We start from the raw sequence: 21499 nt of genomic DNA, 5'->3' as shown, positions 1-21499 counted from the left end.
TGAACTATAAAATGGTCATTAACTACCTATCTCATGAACTAAATTTCATATTTTGAACTGTTCCCCAAAATGGTGATAGAGTCCCCATATAAATATGGGGGCATTACTGACTCCTAGCGCCCCGTCTCAGGACTCACTGATGCAGTACTGTGTGATTCAGCGCTGGACAAACCTATCTGCTCCATGAAGAAACTCACAGGCTGCATTTCCTCCTCTGTTTTTAAACTATAAAACTTCACAGCAAAGAAGTTGGCAAAACAGGAGAGACTGTCAATGAACCTTGTAGGTAACTCGTTTGCTTTATGAGTTGACCTCCGGAAAAGTCAGTCAAAACTGAAATCACCTCAACAGCTTTTCCTGCAAGGCTGTCTGCCCTGGCAACCAGCCCTCCACAGAGATCTTTTCAGTTCTCAGCCATTCCAGGACATCCACTGAAAACACACCATAAAGATTATACATGTGTTACGAGGCACTGAATACTCCAGCACTGGAACACTGACACTTTACATCTGCCCTGCAATGCTTGGTCTTATTATGTTTAATAGATAATTGTATATATTTAGAGTATAGAGTCTGTACTGAAGCTGTCAGTAAAACTGCAAGCTCTTGTTTTCAGTAGAGTTTGCAGAGACACCCCCCCCCCCCCCACCTCAAAGAGGTAGTGTTTGACTTGGAATAACCTAGTAACTCAGTGCCAAAAACCCCCTGACAAATCTCCTTCCTCAGTTAGGTGACAAAAGCCAACAGAGAGGACTGTGATCCTCATGCCCCCCCACACAGCAATGACAGCATAACTGTCATTTCCATTCATTCTGTATATATATTGTACTTTGTGTGGTGTGTGTGTGTGTGTGTGAGAGTGAGTGAGAGAGGGAGAGAGATTTTCTCAACTGAACATTCAGTGACTTTGCACTGCACTGTGTATGAGATATACACTGTCACTATATGTCATCATTATATACTGTAGCTATACACTGCCACTATACACTGTCACTATACACTGTCATTGTACATCGTAACAGTACACTGTAGCTATACAGTGTCACTACACAATGTCATTATACACTGTAACAGTACACTGTCACTACACACTGTCATTATACACTATAACAGTACACCGTAGCGATACACTGTCATTATACACTGTAACAGTACACTGTAATTATACACTGTCATTATACACTGTAACAGTACACTGTAATTATACACTGTCATTATACACTGTAACAGTACACCGTAGCGATACACTGTAACTCAGACTGGTGCCATTGTGTTTAGGAGATCTGCACTCTTTACGGTCAGGAGCAATTTGAAATAACATTCTGATTTGACATTAAGTACAATTTGATAAATTCGAATTATTATTATAATCTAAATTATTATTATAACAACAACTTTTACATAAGTTTTCCTTGGACAAATTCTGAACATTATTTTATCAGTTTTGGTTTTATCCTTTTAGAGTAGTTTTCAGAAGTTCTCTAATACTATGTTTTATTTTACAACCAAAGGAAAAAGTCCCCAGTCTCACCTCTCTGTCTCTCTCTCTCTCTCTCTCTCTCTCTCTCTCTCTTTCACTTTCTCCCACATCCTGTTTTCTCTCTCTCCCCTGAATCCAATCCCATTCAATAACCTCCAATTTTGCTCTCTCACATACAAACCTGCTCAAATCCAATCGCAAGACCTAAACCGGGAATCAGCAATTCAATCCTGTGCATTGATTCTTTCATTCTGAACTCCACTCTTCTCTGTGATGGCTGCCTCTCAGAGCTTCACTCAAACGCTGTGGATTCAGCAGCCCTGGCTCTCAAAAATGCAGGTACTCAGTCAAAACCATTCATGCGTTCAGCTCCATTAAATAAACAGCTACCAAAGCTTCCATCATGCACACATTATCACCATTCCATGTCGAGTGTAGGTTTACCTTTAGACTGGAAAACTATTGAGAGTAATTATCATTTGCTTAATTTCCCTTATGAAACACATAGTTACTTCATTAATGCGTACTTCTTACTTTGTGAAGAATGTTGTGTCTCCAAATTATGTTTCAGTGCTTTTCTTTGCTTTTTTTCCCTTCAAGATGAATTAAATGTTTCAGTTTTTTCAGTTCAATGTCTCCTGAAATTAGAAGCATTGTAATTGCTCATTTGAAGTACTTTTTCTAGTGCTAGTGCTAGAAATTTTGAGTGCTCTTGTGCAATTTAATTATACATTTGAGATCAAAAAATAATAATAAATATGTTCTCTGAAGAGGAATAAAGAATGAACTTTTATTCTATTCCATTGTATTCCAGTCATAGCAAACAACAGACAAGGCTTTGATAACAGTGAGAAACTTCAGGAAAGAGACTTCAGAGATTAGATCAGTTTATGCACTGCAATAAAAAGAAAAAACACTTTAGGTTCAAAGTGAGGTGAAATTTAAACTTACGACATCAACACTGAGAATTCAATGTCATAAAAAGTCACGTCTTACATAAATAAAAAAAAAACAAAAAACCATACAGCTGTTTTCTGGTTAAAGCATAACTTGTGATAAAGTTGTCTGAATGATGAGGAGGTATTGTAATCAGAGCTATCTAACTTCTTTAACTTCCCATGAATTATTACCAAAGAACTGTAAAACATGCTATGCACAGTAATCCCTCCTTGTCTTTCTCTTTCTCTCTTTCACCCCCGCCCCCTCTCCCCGGCACCCCCACCATTAGTTGGAACACATAACCACATTCCCATAAATGATTATACCAGATGTTTTACATAAAACCAGGGAGCTGGAAACACAGTTGTCCAGTTTGTTCTTGCTTTGCTCAACAAGCAGAAGTATCAGAACAAGGAGAGCAATAGAGCAACAAAGGTAAAGGATATTTCATTTGATCTGCTTGCATATACTCACTTTCTACAGTCTGAATATTTTGGGCACACCGTGATTGAATGATCTAATAGAATTTGAAAATGCATTGGAGATCAGCTGTGTAATTCTTAATTTTCCTGAGATGAAAAAGTTTAGACGCTGTCAGGTGTAGTCTGCAAATTATTTGAAAATGAATGATCAATTAATTCATGTTTCAGGTTTTTATTTTCTCTTATTCTTAATTTTCTCTTTTTTTGGGCTCAATTAAAGTTTTGAGTTTGAAAACTTTGAAACCATTTGTTAATGACATTCTGCCTGTTATTACTGTGATAAAAGTCTTGAGGAAAAAATGATAAAATGTTCTTGGCTTGTTCTCTATTTTCAGCTTGTTTATTTTCAAGGCAAATTTTAATTTGATGTAAATATATCATAGTTTTGCTGTTGAAATGATGCTTTCCGTGAATTGTCTATTACTGTTGTAATTCCATCAGTAAATGATTGCTTTGTGGACTGTTCACTAATTCTCAGGGCTCAGATATAGGTTGTTACTTTTTAGACAACCTTTCAGATCAGTGAGAACAATATAAGTGTCTGGTTAAAAATGCAGTCAGAGCTGCCTTTTTTTAACTTGTTTATTTTTTTAAAGTCTCTATGTTTGTTGGCCAAGGGCCCAACACTGTCTTAACTGGTACAATAGGATGCATTTCTCTGGTCATTGTGCTTTGGCTAAATTAAGTGTGTGTTTCTGTACAGTGCATATAGCTGGTTAGGGAAGAGGTCACTTTCTCTACCCTGTCTCTGTGATGTCTTAAGCCTGCATGACCAGCAGACAATGGCAGCTTAATTCTAAAGCCACAGATTATCAGTGTCACCTTCTCTATATCTCCATAAAGACCCATTTTTAAAATCATGTATACTTTTTCAATTCCAGTTTTAACGTATTGTAAGACAGGGTTTTGTTTGTTTGTTTGTTCGCTCATTTCTGTGAGAACGAAGAGCCATGTCTGTGTAATACCTGTTTGTTGTCTGTGAGTCTGCACTTCGCTAACCTTTCATTTAGCTGTTTCCAGTCATCCAGTCTGATTGTACCCTCACTCTCTGCCACACCATTAGTTTCTGAATCTCTCTGCTGCAATGCTTCTGTGCATTTCTGTGTTTCTGGCTTGTAAACATTCTAACATTTGACCATGGCATAATCAGTGGCACTTGTGTGTGATTGTAAAACAATGTGCCATGTGATAATTAAATGTGATCTCTCGCTCTCTCTGACACAGATGGGGAAGAGGAAGTTCTCCGGACTGGAGATTGTTCTCATGGTCTTGTTTCTAATGGTGACAGTGGTTGCGGTGGTGCTGATAGTTCTCATGGCCACAGGAGAGCCAGCTGTAACTAAAGGTGAGTGACACACATTCGCACACGTTTATACAGCTCACTGTCTCAGATACACCTCACAAACACCACAACAATACCCCGCACACACTGACAACGTCACACCCACTGACTGAGTAAACCACACCCATTGACAGAGAAACCACAGCCACTGATAGTGTAAACCACGGCCACTAACAGAGTGAGGTGTGTTCTGAGGATACATTCATGGCCTGCACATGCTGCGGGGAAACTTAATTAAGCTATGCCCAATACCCCCCACTTTTGTCAAGGACACAGATTGAAGCAGGACTCCGGGCAGCTGGAACAGAGATGGCTTGTCTACCAAAACCCATAGAATACACGATTATGACAGCTGTCACTCTCCATCTTCATACACTGTTTTAACAGAGGTCAAATGCTCTAAATATGGCCTGAGAAATCTCAGCCCTCATATACTGCTTCAACAGAGGTCAAATATCCTAACTATGACCTGAGAAATTTGGGGAGTGTTCCCTGACTAATTTTCATACAACTTGGCCTGACCTTCAGACACCTGGACAGACATGGTTGAGGTTAGAGAAAAAAAAATAAACAAAAAAAAACATATGTCCCGCCCATTCTGAGCAGTGCTTTCAGGTTTGATAGACAGTGTCAGTGGGTTGGGATGCTTGGGGAAATCTGGCTTTTTTACGGCACTCAGATCAAACAGATCCAACTCATCCAACAGATCCAACTCATCCAACGGATCCAACAGATCCAACTCATCCAACGGATCCAACTACGAGTTCACCAATCAATATCGAGTGCCCTAACATCGCACTGGCTGAGAGAGTGGACTGTTTCCCAGAACCTGGTGCTTCCCAGGTAAGAGTCCAAATCAAAGCTGAAAGGTTTGGCAAATACTGTAATAGAGATGGAAAACAGTTCCAAGTCTTGAGTCATTTGGGAAAACTCAGATTTCCCTGCCTGTTCTCTCTGACCTTTCCTGTCTTGTCCCCATAGCAACGATGTGAGGCAAGAGGCTGCTGTTGGAGTCCAAGAGATGAGACCAACATTCCCTGGTGCTTCTTCTCCAAAAATCATGGCTACAAAGTTGTCAGCAAACAAACTCCGGACAACACGCGTGAGTTTAACTATATGATAAGACAGAAACTATCTTCTCTGCTCCAATGTCAATCAAACTCAAAGCTGATAGTTTGAAATTCATCAGTCCACTCAGGGAGGTGACTTTGATCTTAGCTCTGAAGTTCAATGTTCAAAGTTTTCTTCTCCTTAACTTTTAAATTCAAATATCATTCACTCTTTTCTCTTTTGATTTTTGGCTGCAGATATGATGGCAACCTTGGAGAGAATGAATGCCCCCTCCCTGTTTGGAGCTGACATTCCCAAACTGACATTCCATGCCTGGATGCAGACCAAAAACCGTTTCCGATTCAAGGTCTCTTTACTACACACACATGCATGCATAAAGACACATACACACCCAAATACACTGTCACAAATACACACACACACACACACACACACACACACACACACACTCATTCACAGTGAATCTTTAGGAATATACCACATTACATTTCTCAAACTTTAAACAAATAAGTAAACAAATAACTAGTGATGTCCCGATCCGATCTCAAAGATCGGTATGGCCGATCAAGGCATTTTTTAAGTGATTGGCCTTTGTTTTACGTCAGCTGTCACACAGGTGTCATAAACGGAGAGCATAATTTGTGGCAAGACGCGGCTAAAATGTCTGCAGTGTGGAAATATTTTAAATTAGGAAACGAAAGCAGTCCAGCAGCCACTTGTAATGTTTGTAATGCGAGCATTTCGCGATGCGGTAGGAGGTTCAATAGGCTGCTACCGCTTTGATAACAGCACTTAAAAAATAAGCACTCAACGAAATACAGTGAGTTCACTCAGGTAACGGGCAAAGGCTGCTCCGAAGCAACACATATTGGAGGATATACATTTAAAAGGAGAGAGAAATTTCCTCGAGACAGCGAGAAGGCCAAAAAGATGACCGAGAGGGTAATTGAATCAATCGCTTTGGATGACCAGCCCATCGCTGTGGTAGCGAATACAGAGGTACTTTCAAGTTCGGCAAACTGAGGCGAAAATTTCAAAATTGAAACACCTAACGCTGTAGCTGTATGTAATGTATGTGAGTTAGCCTAAACTAGACCACAGTCGCTTAACTAAAGCTACGGACTGATAACAATAGCATACAGAAAGAGGCTTTAAGAAAAAGCACCAACGAAACTGACAGACAAGTTAACCACTTGAATTATTGTAAGAAAATTAAATAAAATCGAACATTTTCGTATATTTTCTGGTATAACTCCCATCTGGGCACACATCTCCCTCAGTCCACCATCCATGTTTATTCGCCGAGCACTACCGTTAGCGTGTGTTCACAAACGTTCGCAGTGAACTCAAAGCAAACGAAAAACTGTTTGAAAATGTTCGCGAATGTTTGATTTCTTTGCAAATTGAACGCACCTCAGATTGTCGCCGTCTTTTATGGAGCTTTTGGAGCCACGGTACGCCCTACCCTCTCAACACTACATTACAGACAAATTCAGAAAAATTAAGTAACAAGTTGGATGCAGGCAATTTTTTCTTAATACATTGTTAATCAGTTGTTAAGCATATACACTGAATTGATTTTAATACCTTTAACGTACTTGAAACGTATCCAGGAAAATACAAGTATCGGATCGGGACTCGGTATCGGCAGATACTCAATAATAAAACTTGATTGGGACATCTCTACAAATAACTGTTGTTGATTTGACAGATCACAGATGCTGAGAAGACCAGGTTTGAAGTGCCACATGAGCATGTAAAGCCTCCCACCACTCCCTTAACTGGAGCCCCCAACTATGAGTTTGAGCTCTTGGAAAACCCTTTTGGTGTGAGAGTGCGCAGAGCGTCCAACAAAAAAATCCTGTGAGTGTCTACCCATCCTGCATTCTCTCCAGATCGTAGCTTTATACAGCTCTTTAAATGCTCAGATAGAAATAAACACAGCCCTTACACACAGGAAACAACACCGGAACATTCTGGACTTAGAACATGCCACTGCTCTCCTAATATTAGTGTCACTGAAACTAAATTTCATGCAGCTTCAGTTGAACTGACATACAACTCAATGGGCCTCATTCACCAACCATTCTTAAGAAGAAATTTCCTCTTAAAACCCACTTATGCAGTTTTTCTGACATTCACCAATGTTTTCTAATATGGGATTTGTTCTTAGATAAGAACAGAATCTACGCACTCTCAAGAGCACACTTACGCTCATTTGAGGGCTGACATGTTTGTGCAAAAAAACTGTTTATTGCATTTTCTTCAATTTTACAGTTGTATAATATTATATGATTTAAATTACAAAAATATTTTTTATCATTTATATTATTTTTAATAATTATTCTCATTATTTTACAAAGCATTACAGTCTTTTAAAATAAATAAATAAACACTACACTAACACTTCATGTAACACTCCAGAATATAGTGCATATTTATTCAGACTTTTGTACAATGAACAAAAAGAGCAATAGGAGAATATAACAGTTGATGAAGACTGTGATAAGTGGGCAGTAGTTTTACACACATTACTGATGGGTTATCCCATCTGAAACCAGAGAGGTTGTAAAGCGGGTGTGTGAGAATCAGTCAGTATTACTTTTCCATATGGATAAATATTAAAATACCTGGACAGAGCAGATGCTGCCATCGTAGCCTTCGCTGTTGTCTGCTACTGTACGCATATTACATTAAACCATTAAAGCAGGGGCGGAAGTGATGGCTCAAGCTACTTGTTGGTTGTTAGAAAAGAACTCAGAATTACGAGAAATAAAGTCAGAACTGTGAGAAAAAAGTCGGAATTGCGAGAAAAAAAGGTCAGAATTGCAAGAAATAAAGTCAGAATTCCAAGACATAAAGTAGCAAGTAAGCAAACTTTTTTTTTAATGTGGCTGAAACAGGCCTCCATAGATTTCTGTGTGTGCACATGGCCCTGCAGTCTCATGCCCTTTTATGGGGATTGGCAGGGCATTTACTTGTGCTAACTGGGAATAACTGGCATGCGTTTTCAATTTACGAGGACAATGGGATGCATCATTATAAGAACAAAGGTGCGAACAATTCTGTGGATTAAGAACACATTGCGAATCTGATGTAGTGTTTTCTTAGGACCTTTCCCAAGAACAAATTTAAGAAAAAAAGTAGAAAGGTATTGGTGAATGAGGCCCAATGTTTCCATGCAAACTCCCATGGTAATTTTCCCAAAGGGTTTATCAGCTTTTCGTTCTTTCAGTTGCCTTATAGAAATGCAAAACATGCAGAATGTAAATTGTGTTTGCAGATATTTTGGTTTTTGCAGATATTTTGGTGCATTCTCTCACACCACTCAGGGAGCAGCTTACTGGAGGTCATTCTGAGAACACAAATGTCACGTCGGATTTGATACCTTACCGTCTCTGAACAATGCTTTCATTGTTACTCCTTATTGTTTAAAGACAGAAAGAGAGAATAGTGAGGTTTATTTGGCCTGCACACTGTCACTTATTAGACAGATTGATTATACAGATGTCAGTCAGTAGACAGTCTGACAGTTACCATGTCATTATGGAAGTCTTTAATTCTCTAAAACTGGCTGTGTAATTAAAACCTTTTTAATGTTTATTTGAATGTCTGTGTGTGTGAGAGAGAGAGAGAGCTCTTTGTCACTCATGTGGGCTGAACCCTAGTTTACAAATGAGTAATTAGTATCATTCTTGCCATCATTATCCAGTCACTGTATATATGTAGAAGTATAAGTACTTTATTTGTCACACACACACTGAGCAGTGCGCAGTGAAATGCAGCCTCTGCATTTAACCCATTCTAACACTAGTGAGCACAAACACACGCGCATTATGAGCTAGGAGCAGTGGGTAGCTGCCGCCGCCGGCACCCGGGGCCCAACTCCAGAACTTTTTGCCAGTGGTCAAGGTCACTGATAGGAGTACTAATCGTAGCATGCATGTCTTTGTGGTGGGAGGAAACCGGAGCACCTGGAGGAAACCCATGCAAACATGGGAAGAACATGCAAATTCCACACAGGACCTAGGGCCTTCTTGCTGTGAGGCAACAGTGCTAACCACTGAGCCACCATGAAGCCCAGTAGAGGGATTGTTTTTTTATTTGAGACTAAACATTCTGTTATGTACGTTTAATGATCTTCGAAGGATTGCTCTTGTGAAATCCACAGCTGTAACTACCTTTTGATGATTATCTATGTCATTAGACTGCTCTAAAGATAAGGGAGGGTGATATGGTTGTGTTATTATGCAGTGCGTTCTCTGGTACATCATGTGTGCAACACGTGTAGATTAGCTGGTAAGGCATTATGGGTAGACTTAGCCTGCTTTGGCTGGTGCACAGAGCATGCTTTTTACTGGCCATGCTTACTGGTGTCAGTCCTTGGTTTCTCCTCACTGGTTGGTGGTTTTTGATTGTTTTCTCTTCAGTGTGAGCACAGTCTTAGGCTGTAGGAATTAGAGGATGTTCTTGGCTGTTTAAGGAACATGGAGAGACGTTTTGTTTATTTATTGATCTCAATAACTGTCTTTGCCCTTCTCCTCTCTCCCTCTCCCTCCCTCTCTCTCTCTCTCTCTCCCTCCCTCTCACTCCCTTTCTTTCCCCCACATTTTTTCTCTGATATTCACATGAACTCGAGCTGATAACAATGTAGTAATTAGCTCAGCTTGTTTGCCCAGATCTCATGTGGAGTCATGATCATAAAACGTGTAGTATAACCCTTCTCCTGTTGTTACTCACATGACAGCGACCAGGAAAAAGCACTGGGCAGTGTGTGTGTGGTTTCTGTGGACTGTGTGTGTGATTTGATGTGTCCCTCTATGTCCTTCAGGTTTGACACCACCATGGGCCCCCTGGTGTTTGCTGATCAGTTTCTGCAGCTCTCTAGCAAGCTGCCCTCTGAGAATATCTATGGTCTGGGAGAGCACGTTCACCAGAACTTCCGCCATGATCTCAACTGGAGGACCTGGCCCATTTTCACCAGGGACGCTTTCCCTAACGGAGTGAGTAAGACTACACACACACACACACGCACACACGCACTCTCTCTCTCACTCACACACACACACACACACACATTATATTAATGTTGCAGTCCTACGTATTCGGTAGTCTGGAGTAACTGAAAGTCAAAAATGGTTAAAAAGTGAATTCACCTAGACCTATGTGTCAAGATGTATTTTTATGAAAGTGCTTACTGTTGGTTTCATCACCAGGGTACTCACAATCTCTATGGTCACTACCCCTATTTCACCTGCCTGGAAGACAACCAAGGGAAATCCTTTGGCGTTTTTCTCATGAACAGCAATGCTATGGGTAAGTGATGCTAAACTCATTCAACACACACGTCTCAGTGGGCTTTGACAAACTCCAGTACACACACACACACACACGCACGTGCGCGCTTGAATACATGTGACACGTGTAGTTTGGCCCTGACATCTGAGAGCCAAAGTGCTTTTGCATGTGACCACTGTGTCAGTGGAGATCAGGTGGGTTTTGATCTGAAGGCATAATGACCCCTTTTCCACTGACGCGGTGCCGGTGTCTAATCGAGCACTGGGGCCGTGCTTTTCCACTGAAAAATACTGGTGCTGGTGCCAAAAAGCTGGCACTGGCACTGCACCGCAGAATTGCTGGTCCTAAAAGTTGGAAACGCTGACGTTAGGGACTATGCAAATAAAAACCACGCGAGAACGAATCAGTTCAGCGTTTGATGTGTTTGGTACATGACGTTCTATAGAGAGGCGGGAGTAACATAAAAAGTCTGACCAAGATAGCGGTAATGTAAAGACTATATATAGCATGAAAATATGTATATGATTAAAAGATGTATAGGCAACAATTTGTATCTACATCAACATGGGCTGTTGTTTACATGTTACACAAACGTAGTCGGACCCAGAGCGAAAGAAAAAACTCTCTCTCTCTCTCCCTCGGCTCTGGCTGGTGCAAATAGACCACTGCCGACCTTCATTTAAACACTCGTTTAAACTTTTGAGCTAGGTGACAGACTTACTATGTTCACAAATTTTGCCCCAGAGTGAAAAGTTTTAGGGCAAAATTCGCGAGGTGTTTCACTGTGCGGAAGCCTATTGTAAAAGTAAATTTATAAAGCAAGCAGATGCGTTCTGTCTGACATTATTTTTTCCCCACGGAAATTACCCAAACTTTTTCTACGTAGCGTTCGCTTCCCAGTCCTGTGGAAATCCGGGCCGGTTCGCAAAAGGCACCAAGGCAGCGCTGGCTCCGCACCGGCACGGGCACCAGCACCGTCCCAGTGGTTATTTACTCACACATTTCAGAGAGCATGCTTGCTCATCCAGCTAATTCTGCACTTTCTCTCTCTCTCTCTCTCTCTCTCTCTCTCTCATTTGGTGATCATCTGAAGAGGTGACACTGCAGCCTGCACCTGCAATCACTTACAGGACGATCGGCGGTGTGCTGGACTTCTACATCCTCTTGGCCGACACCCCTGAACAGCTCACTCAGGAGTTCACCGAGGTGAGAAGTCAAAGAGGAGAAAATATTAAGCTAAAAATGTGTGTGAGAGAGAGAGAGAGAGAGAGAGAGAGAGACATACAGACAGAGAGAGAGTGACTGAGACTGAGAGTAAATGGGTGAACGAAAGAGTGACTGAGAGAATACATGAGTGACTGAGAGAGTAAATGAGAGAGTGAATGAGTAAATCAGAGAGTAAATGAGAGAATGGATGAGTAAATGAGAGAGTGACTGAGAGAGTAAATGAGTGAATGAGAGAGTAAATGAGAGAATGAATGAGCAAATGAGAGAGTAAATGAGAGACTGAATTAGTAAATGAGTGAATGAGAGAGTAAATGAGTGAATGAGAGAGTGAATTAGTAAATGAGTGAATGAGAGAGTGAATGAGTGAGTGAGAGAGTAAATGAGTGAATGAGAGAGTGAATGAGTGAATGAGAGAATGAATTAGTAAATGAGTGTATGAGAGAGTGAATTAGTAAATGAGTGAATGAGAGAGTGAATGAGTGAATGAGAGAGTAAATGAGTGAATGAGAGAGTGAAGGAGTGAATGAGAGAGTAAATGAGTGAACGAGAGAGTAAATGAAAGAGTGAATGAGTGAGAGAATGAGTAAATGAGAGAGTGAATGAGAGAGTAAATGAGAGAGTAAATGAAAGAGTAAATGAGTGAATGAGAGAGCAAATGAGAGAGTAAATGAGAAAGTGAATGAGAGAGTGACTGAGAGAGTAAATGGGTGAATGAGAAAGTGACTGAGTGAATGAGATAAACAGAGATTTTTTACTGTTGTAAGGCGCAGACACTTTAACTAAAGAGTCTGGACATATTTTGAATAATGAAATCATTACCAGTCACCTCACATTCCACTACAGGTGAAAAACATGATTCCTAACCTTTATTTGCTCCTACACCGTTTCTTACCATGGTCATTCCTGCTTGTATTCAGCTATTTGCTGAGCTTTCTTTCTGAGCCATCTGTAGCAGTGTTTGGGTGCTCCTGACATCGATGTGACTGTGTGCATGTGCTCTTTCTCTGTATAGCTTATTGGTAGACCTGTTATCCCTGCCTACTGGTCCCTGGGCTTCCAGCTGAGTCGCTGGAATTACGGAAGTCTGGATGAAGTCAAGAGGACGGTGGAGAGGAATGTGGAGGCTGGACTGCCTTTTGTGAGTCTGAACACATCCAGGCAATTTGCAGAAAGAGAGGGCCAACATTTCAAAACGCCCCAGAGTTTTCTCACTCCAATCAGAGCACTTTTTACAACAGTGTAGACACAACAGAGTTGTTTCTTCACCCCAGAGGAGAAACACATACACACACATATACACACAGAGTGGATATTTATTTAAATATTAAAAATATGACATGAATCCTGTGACCATTCATGGGGTATTTTTAGATGCGCAGTGAGCACGCTCAGTTTGATCTGATTCTGGACTTGGTGGAGCTGGATCAGAATAAAGACACACAGACAGAACTTGTTAGATAGATAGAGATGGGACAGACTGGACTAGACCTTAATGGAGTTCATCTAAACAAGATAAACAATGATTTGTTTTATAACAACAAGCAAACTGGGTAAACTGCTATGGAAAATGCATTCCACTTCAGTGAGTGAGTACATGGCTACATTCAAAATGGACCTGCAGATGGAAGAAAAAAAAAGTTTTGTTGAGGGGGGCAGCATCTGTACTATGAGGATAGTGGGGGGAGGCTAACACCCAACCCCCACCCCCACCCCATTAATCTTATGTGCTTTGATATGATAAGGACAACAGCATGTTCTAGCTAATATACTTCCAGATGATTAGAGTTACCAAACAAACCTTGGCAGTGTTATGCTTGTATGGCTAAGACATTACAGTCAATGTTTACAAATGAAACCCAACACTGAACTGTTTCAGAAGTCGCCCACAAAACTGTACACCTATACAGCAAGCTTCATTTAGGAACCTTGACTAAACAAACACATTTCTCTCTCTCTCTCTCTCTCTCTCCTTTCATTTACAGGACATCCAGTACACAGATATTGACTACATGGAGGACAAGAAAATCTTCACTTATGATATGGTTAAATTTAAGGATCTGCCCCAGTTTGCTGACTACCTGCATAACAAGGGAATGAAGTATATTTTGATTCTTGTAAGTCACTGGGACCCTGTATGCACAATGTATCAGATATGTAGTGCCACAAATCACACGGAAACTATAAACCAAAACTGCACTCATCAGCACTCATACTGCACTGTAAACCAAAGCCGACACTCACCACGCAAAGGGACGTAATCCTGTTCCCCAGAGAAAACATTCCAAACGTTCATGAGAAGACAGTGAGTGAGAGGTGAAGAAGTTGCTGATTCAGTGATATGTTTGCTTTGTGTTAGGATCCTGCTGTGGCCACCAGTAAGAGAATCAACGGCCCTTATGAGGCATATGACACAGGCTCCCAGGCCAATGCATGGATCACAGAGGCAGACGGCAAGACTCCCGTGCTTGGAGAGGTGAACACTTCCCAACATTTTTTTTTTTTTTGTAACAAGGATACTTTTGAGAGACACATGGAGATATCATCACTGGTTTCTCCAGTTCTTTTCCAACGCCAGTGTCAGAACCTTAAACTTTCCAGTTTACAAATCACAGATATGTTGTCAAAATTATATTCTGCTTGAAATACTATTCCGCATGCTCTTTGCAGCTTAAAGCTGAAAACGAATGCAGAGCAGATAGAGTAGCAGAACTGGAAAAAAAAAAAAAAGAGTTGAGTTTGTTAACATTGTGACATTGAGAACATGCAAGGACACATGCTTTTGTGATGGTACTGAAGTCAGTTTTTGCAGAACCAAGTTGGGCCTTCTGAGGCATGCTCTCTGTGTCGCTACATTAGTCTAGCTTCAGCAACACAACCCTGAACTCTAATTAAACACACAATGAATCAGAATGAGTAATGCTGTGTGTGTGTGTGTGTGTGTGTGTGTGTGTGTGTGTGTGCATGCTTGCTTGTTCGTTTGCATCTGCATTTGTTTGGGGAGACAAAGAGATGAAAAGTGTTGTATATAATCAATTAACTCTGACCTTGAAGGACTTACATATCTGCCTAAAAGGTGTTTCTCTCTTGGTCTATAAATCCTTCCTCTGGGGACACAAATCATTTTATAGACTTTGCGTGATTGTGTGTACAAGCTGAGTTCCATAAACACTGAAGTTTAACAGAAGGACGGAGATGAAACCCTGAGACACAAACAGCGTTCTCTCACCTGTCTTCTGCTCTGCTGCTCTCTGATTTCACCTCTCTCCCGTGTTTTGTATGCAGGTGTGGCCCGGGGAGACAGTATTCCCTGACTTCACCAGTAAGGCTTGCATTGATTGGTGGGTTGATGAAAATGTGAAACTCCATAACCTTCTGAAACATGATGCCATCTGGATCGTAAGTAGAGTGCAAAACTGTTAAGCTATCTTTGTTTAACCATCACCAAACTATTAAACTACTTTGTTTAACCATTACCAAACTATTAAACTATCTTTCTTTAACCATTGCCAAACTGTTAAACTATCTTTCTTTAGCCATTACAACTCAGACAGTGCAGCTCATTCATTGTACAATGTGTGTGCCATTTCAAAGGACATGAACGAAGTTGCCAGTTTTGTGAAAGGATCCAAAAATGGGTGCACTGATGGCCCCCTCAACTACCCTCCATACACACCAAGTCAGTCTATAGTTTTCACATGACTAATTCACAGACATGTTTTATGATTTATTTCTTTATTTATCTGTAAATAACTCTTTTCCTTGTGTTCTCTCAATCTCTCTGTTTAGGAATCCTTGATGGCCTGATGTACAGTAAGACTCTGTGTATGGATTTCAAACAGCACTGGGGAAACCATTATGATGTACACAGTCTGTATGGATACTCTATGGTTCTGGCCACTGAGGAGTAAGCACTCACACTCTCTCTCTCTCCCCCACTCTTTCACTTCAATAACAACAGCAGTGGTGGCTCCACAGCTTGCCCTGTAACAGAAAGTTTGATGGTTAGCTATGTATTTGGTGGTATATATAGAGGGATTTCTGTGAAAGGGAGCATGCAGGGACAGTGTAGACTCATCTGCTCACCAAGGGGAGGTCTGCCCCCCCCCACACCCGCCCCCTTTTGACTAGACTCACTCCGGGCAGTAGAGATTACTGATTAATTGTGACTGACCCCATCTTTTCTCCTCAGTTTTGTTTCTAGCAAAACAGCTTGTCTTACTCATTATGTAATTTCAGCTTCATTGATTTCTGCTTCTCCCTCTCTCTCTTTTTCTCTTTTCCTCCATCTCAGGGCTGTAAAGCAAGTGTATGGGACGAACCGTTCTCTTATGCTGACCCGATCCTCTTTCCCTGGTGTGGGCAAGTACTCAGGCCACTGGCTGGGTGACAATGGTGCCAACTGGAACGACATCAAATGGGCCATCCCTGGCATGCTGGAGTTCAGCCTCTTTGGCGTTCCTTACGTAAGCACTTCCCTCTTTCACTACATGTATAGGCTTAAATGATAACTCCAGAGTGATGTGCATTAAGAGACTCTGACTGCCACTCACTTTCACTGTGTCCAGTTACTGTGTCTGCTCACCACCAAATCACACACACTGTCTAATATGACCTTCCAATGAGTCAAACTCCCTCACAATTTAGCACTGCGCCGTCATCTCAGAGGATTCTGACACCCCCACCCCCACCCCTATCTCTGGTTGGGCCCTGAGGATGGCAGGAGTAGAGTCCTTCCTCTTCAGGGAACATGTTTCTCCTCTTTGCCTTAACCAACCACCACATAGATGCTCTTTTCTGAGACAAAAGGGAGAAGTGTGAAAGGGAAACATGAATGGATTTTTTTTTCTGTGAAGTGCTATCATAAATAAGAAAAAGAGAGTGTACTAATTCAACCACTTCTTCCTCATTTTGCCAACTGATGGCAGGTGTTTTGATCCCTCTTTGAAAGCATAGCTGAAGAAATATGAAAGGTTTTCAAATTGAAGGAAAAAGGAGGTGTACTTGTTGAGTTGACTGAGTAGTATTGATAGAGATGGAGGAATTGAATAAGCACTTCTGACAAGGTGCTTAACTGAACAACTGGGCCAGGATGAACAAAACCATGACTGGAAGGCCAGCGCTTAGGCACACGCTTCACATTTTGCAACCTTTTGTTTCTCAAAATGAGACCTGAACAGATAGTGTGGTACAGTGGTGTTTTTGTAGGGCCCTCTGATGGACGGTGTTGAAGAGCAGAAATACGGTGGAGTTTTTGTAGGGCCCTCTGATGGATGGTGTTGAAGAGTAGAAATACAGTGGTGTTTTTGTAGGGCCCTCTGATGGACGGTGTTGAAGAGCAGAAATACGGTGGTGTTTTTGTAGGGTCCTCTGATGGACGGTGTTGAAGAGCAGAAACATGGTGGTGTTTTTGTAGGGCCCTCTGATGGACGGTGTTGAAGAGCAGAAATACGGTGGTGTTTTTGTAGGGCCCTCTGATGGATGGTGTTGAAGAGCAGAAACATGGTGGAGTTTTTGTAGGGCCCTCTGATGGACGGTGTTGAGGAGCAGAAATACAGTGGTGTTTTTGTAGGGCCCTCTGATGGACGGTGTTGAAGAGTAGAAATACGGTGGTGTTTTTGTAGGGCCCTCTGATGGACGGTGTTGAAGAGTAGAAACACGGTGGTGTTTTTGTAGGGCCCTCTGATGGACGGTGTTGAAGAGTAGAAACACGGTGGTGTTTTTTTAGGGTCCTCTGATGGACGGTGTTGAAGAGTAGAAATATGGTGGTGTTTTTGTAGGGCCCTCTGATGGACGGTGTTGAAGAGTAGAAACACGGTGGTGTTTTAGTAGGGCCCTCTGATGGACGGTGTTGAAGAGTAGAAACACGGTGGTGTTTTTGTAGGGCCCTCTGATGGACGGTGTTGAAGAGCAGAAATGCGGTGGTGTTTTTGTAGGGCCCTCTGATGGACGGTGTTGAAGAGTAGAAACACGGTGGTGTTTTTTTAGGGTCCTCTGATGGACGGTGTTGAAGAGTAGAAATATGGTGGTGTTTTTGTAGGGCCCTCTGATGGACGGTGTTGAAGAGCAGAAATACGGTGGTGTTTTAGTAGGGCCCTCTGATGGACGGTGTTGAAGAGTAGAAACACGGTGGTGTTTTTGTAGGGCCCTCTGATGGACGGTGTTGAAGAGCAGAAATGCGGTGGTGTTTTTGTAGGGCCCTCTGATGGACGGTGTTGAAGAGTAGAAATACAGTGGTGTTTTAGTAGGGCCCTCTGATGGACGGTGTTGAAGAGTAGAAGTGTGTTTTTTAGGGTCCTCTGATGGACGGTGTTGAAGAGTAGAAATATGGTGGTGTTTTTGTAGGGCCCTCTGATGGACGGTGTTGAAGAGTAGAAACACGGTGGTGTTTTAGTAGGGCCCTCTGATGGACGGTGTTGAAGAGTAGAAACACGGTGGTGTTTTTGTAGGGCCCTCTGATGGACGGTGTTGAAGAGCAGAAACACGGTGGTGTTTTTGTAGGGCCCTCTGATGGACGGTGTTGAAGAGTAGAAACACGGTGGTGTTTTTTTAGGGTCCTCTGATGGACGGTGTTGAAGAGCAGAAATACGGTGGTGTTTTTGTAGGGCCCTCTGATGGACGGTGTTGAAGAGTAGAAACACGGTGGTGTTTTAGTAGGGCCCTCTGATGGACGGTGTTGAAGAGTAGAAACACGGTGGTGTTTTTGTAGGGCCCTCTGATGGACGGTGCTGAAGAGCAGAAATACAGTGGTGTTTTTGTAGGGCCCTCTGATGGACGGTGTTGAAGAGCAGGCTCTGATATATATTTCAGTAATGTGTTTTTCATCATTACATATTCACAACACAAAAAACCTTTACTGTGAGTGTAAAGACATGAACCCTACAGTCTTTATGAATGTTTTGTTTAGGTTTGGAGCCAAAAGAGCACTGAAAAATGTCAGGGTGAATGGGGGCAGTTATGTAATAGTTGTATATAATACACTTGTTAAATTTTCCTTTCCTAAATGATATTTCACCTCTTCACCTCTCATATTTCAGATTTTGTTTGTCTGTTTGTTTATTTGTTTGTTGACAGATTGGGGCAGACATTTGTGGTTTCTTTGATGACAGTCCAGAGGAGCTATGCAGACGCTGGATGCAGGTTGGAGCGTTCTACCCCTTCAGCCGAAACCACAACGCTGAGAATTACAAAGTGCGTCTTCCTTTTGGCATAAAACCTCCACAAACTGGCCAGCCACACTTTGTAAAAACAAGGCCTGGCCAGCCACACTTGGTAAAAACAAGGCCTGGCCAGCCACTGGTGATAGTCATTGGTGATAAAGGATATGATTAATATCCAACGTGGATGTTCTCGAACAGTAAAATTTGAAATTTAATTTAAGTCCAGTTTCAAACCCAGAATGAAACATGGCTAGGGGAATTTATTTGGTCGAGGAAATTTCAAGAGAGCTTTTTGACATTTTTCTTTTCAGTCTGCCAATCCTTTGATTTCAGACTCTCCGTAGTCTCTTGTAGTTTACATGATTGTATGAATATTGCCAAATTTTTCAGTTTCTTTCCATATTTTTTCAGGCTTTTGTCATTTGAAGTCAAAAGTGAGAGCAGTGCTGAAGGGAGGCTTTCACTTTAAGTGCTCACCCCCAAGCTGCTGTAGTCCCATCACCAAATCTGAGTGTAGTATTAAAGAGAATGCAGTATGCTGTGTGTATGTGTGTGTGTGTGTTGCAGAGGTATTGCAGACTAAATTGGATGAATGAGTGCTGATCTTTAGTGAGAGAGGAATCAGTCTACTGTGTGCCCACTGACTGGCACTGCTCTGGGCGCTCAGGGCCACTGATGAGTCTATACCATCTGCCTGAGTCCCCGCACCGCAGACTCACTCGCCAGATTTCTGGCATACTCTTTAACATGGGCCTGGTTTTATCTATCTGTTTAATCTATTTTATTTATTTAACCTCCTACTTTCTCTTCAAACCTCTACCCCCCCCCCCCTTTCTCTCTCTCTCTCTCTCTCTCTCTCTCTCTCTCTCTCTCCAGCCTCAAGACCCAGCAATATATGGTAAAGATTCCCTGCTGATGAAGAGCTCAATTAAGTATCTGAACATCCGCTACACACTGCTGCCGTACCTCTACACCCTTTTCTACAAGGCTCATGTCAGTGGTGAGACCGTGGTGCGGCCCATGATGCACGAGTAAGTAACATCTCCCCTCCCAGTGTCCCCTGCACTGTGTCCTTTCATTAGTCTGAGAGTGTCTGCTCTAATGTAGTTTGACCTGTGATCTGCTAAGAGGAAAATGGCCTTCTCCTAATCAGAAGAACTTACAGTACTACAGACAGGAATGAGATGGTTTCAGACGTTTTCTAGGATGTAACGGCTGCTTCCAGGCAGCAGGGTCCAGGTGGAAAGGGGTGTGTGTGTGTGTGTGTGTGTGTGTGTGTGAGTGTACTATTGATGTTGTTTTGTGTTGGGCAGGTTCTATTCTGATCCTTTTACCTACACTGTGGACCGACAGTTCCTGTGGGGACGCCACCTGCTCATTACTCCTATCCTGGACCCTGTAAGTCACACACACACACACACACACACACACACACACACACACACACACACAGAAACTTATGTATCTACTGCACACATGTACACCCACGTGCATACAGACCAGTCATTGGTCAATAGGGACTCAAGGGTGGAGTGTGACCAGTCATTGGCCAATGAGAACTCAGGGGTGGAGTGTGACCTTGCTATGTGGTGTTTCCTCTGAATCTGTCGTGACCTCTCTAGGGACAAGCATTTGTGGCTTCCTTTTTTCTCCTCTTTCATTTCCTCTCTCTTTTCTTCTCTGCCTAATGAGAGCACTGACCTCATTAGGAAGAAATGAAAAGTAAAGTAAGATTGCGGTCATGTTAAAGTAGGTGATTAATTGCCAATTTTACATGGCCTCTCGCATGTTTCCGCTACACTGAAATAGATCACTTAGATTTAGATCTGTCATCTGCAAAAGTTCACTCAATGCCCTGTTTTGGAAAGTTTAAATATGAAATATGTATACAGAAAGGGGTGGGAGGGGGGAGACAGACAGAGAGAGAGAGAGGTCCAAGCAGATTTTTGTCACCTTCTGAAACCTTAAAGCTTCCAGCCAATATACTGGGTAGATATGGGTTTTTTTTTGTTTTGTTTTTTTCTTTTCTCTTTTTTTTCGTGCTTTTTTTTTGTTTTTTGGTCAAAGCTTTAATGACAGTTTAACTTTTCAGATGAGCTCTGAGCTGAACTTTGATCTCAGCAGGACTGGGGACATCTATAGTCATTTCTGCCTCTGTGCCCCCCTCCATCCACCCCTCTTCTCTCTTTTTGTTTTCTTCAGTGTCTGCATACATATCTATAGTCTCAGTTATACCAGAGAAAGAGGGAGGTCTTATGTTGGACAGCAGTGCAGTAGCCTGAAAAGATCTTTGAAACGCCTGATGTTTTACATTTGACATATGAAAGTACAAAAAAAAAAAAAAAATTATGAAGTTTTAATACAGTTTTAAATATCTGACAAAACAGTGCAGCAGAAAACACAAAGCTGAAAACTTTAGTGTCAGACTGAAATCAAGCTGCTGTTCAATCAGCTAGTCTGTGCCAAAGTCTCATGGCACCAGTGAATGACAAGAAAATGGGCT

General features: G+C 41.8%; 1 protein-coding gene across 1 annotated transcript in view; it reads left to right on the top strand.

Annotated features, from left to right (window-relative positions):
- Window positions 1–4125: 4125 nt before the first annotated feature.
- The window catches only part of si (sucrase-isomaltase), a 33835-nt gene continuing 16461 nt past the window's right edge, over window positions 4126–21499 (top strand). Inside the window, exons 1-18 of the mRNA XM_030794448.1 lie at window positions 4126–4246; window positions 4977–5086; window positions 5225–5345; window positions 5551–5660; window positions 7026–7177; window positions 10146–10317; window positions 10531–10630; window positions 11706–11818; window positions 12852–12977; window positions 13822–13953; window positions 14196–14312; window positions 15122–15235; window positions 15431–15515; window positions 15626–15743; window positions 16131–16302; window positions 18911–19027; window positions 19873–20027; window positions 20310–20394. Of these exons, the coding sequence (XP_030650308.1) occupies window positions 4126–4246; window positions 4977–5086; window positions 5225–5345; window positions 5551–5660; window positions 7026–7177; window positions 10146–10317; window positions 10531–10630; window positions 11706–11818; window positions 12852–12977; window positions 13822–13953; window positions 14196–14312; window positions 15122–15235; window positions 15431–15515; window positions 15626–15743; window positions 16131–16302; window positions 18911–19027; window positions 19873–20027; window positions 20310–20394 (2220 nt within the window). The remainder of the gene's footprint in view (window positions 4247–4976; window positions 5087–5224; window positions 5346–5550; window positions 5661–7025; window positions 7178–10145; window positions 10318–10530; window positions 10631–11705; window positions 11819–12851; window positions 12978–13821; window positions 13954–14195; window positions 14313–15121; window positions 15236–15430; window positions 15516–15625; window positions 15744–16130; window positions 16303–18910; window positions 19028–19872; window positions 20028–20309; window positions 20395–21499) is intronic.

The sequence above is a fragment of the Chanos chanos genome, chromosome 2, assembly GCF_902362185.1.
Source record: "Chanos chanos chromosome 2, fChaCha1.1, whole genome shotgun sequence".
In the NCBI taxonomy this organism is placed as follows: Eukaryota; Metazoa; Chordata; class Actinopteri; order Gonorynchiformes; family Chanidae; genus Chanos; species Chanos chanos.
Note: the sequence above shows the minus strand (reverse complement) of the source record. Positions and strands in the feature narration are given on the sequence as shown.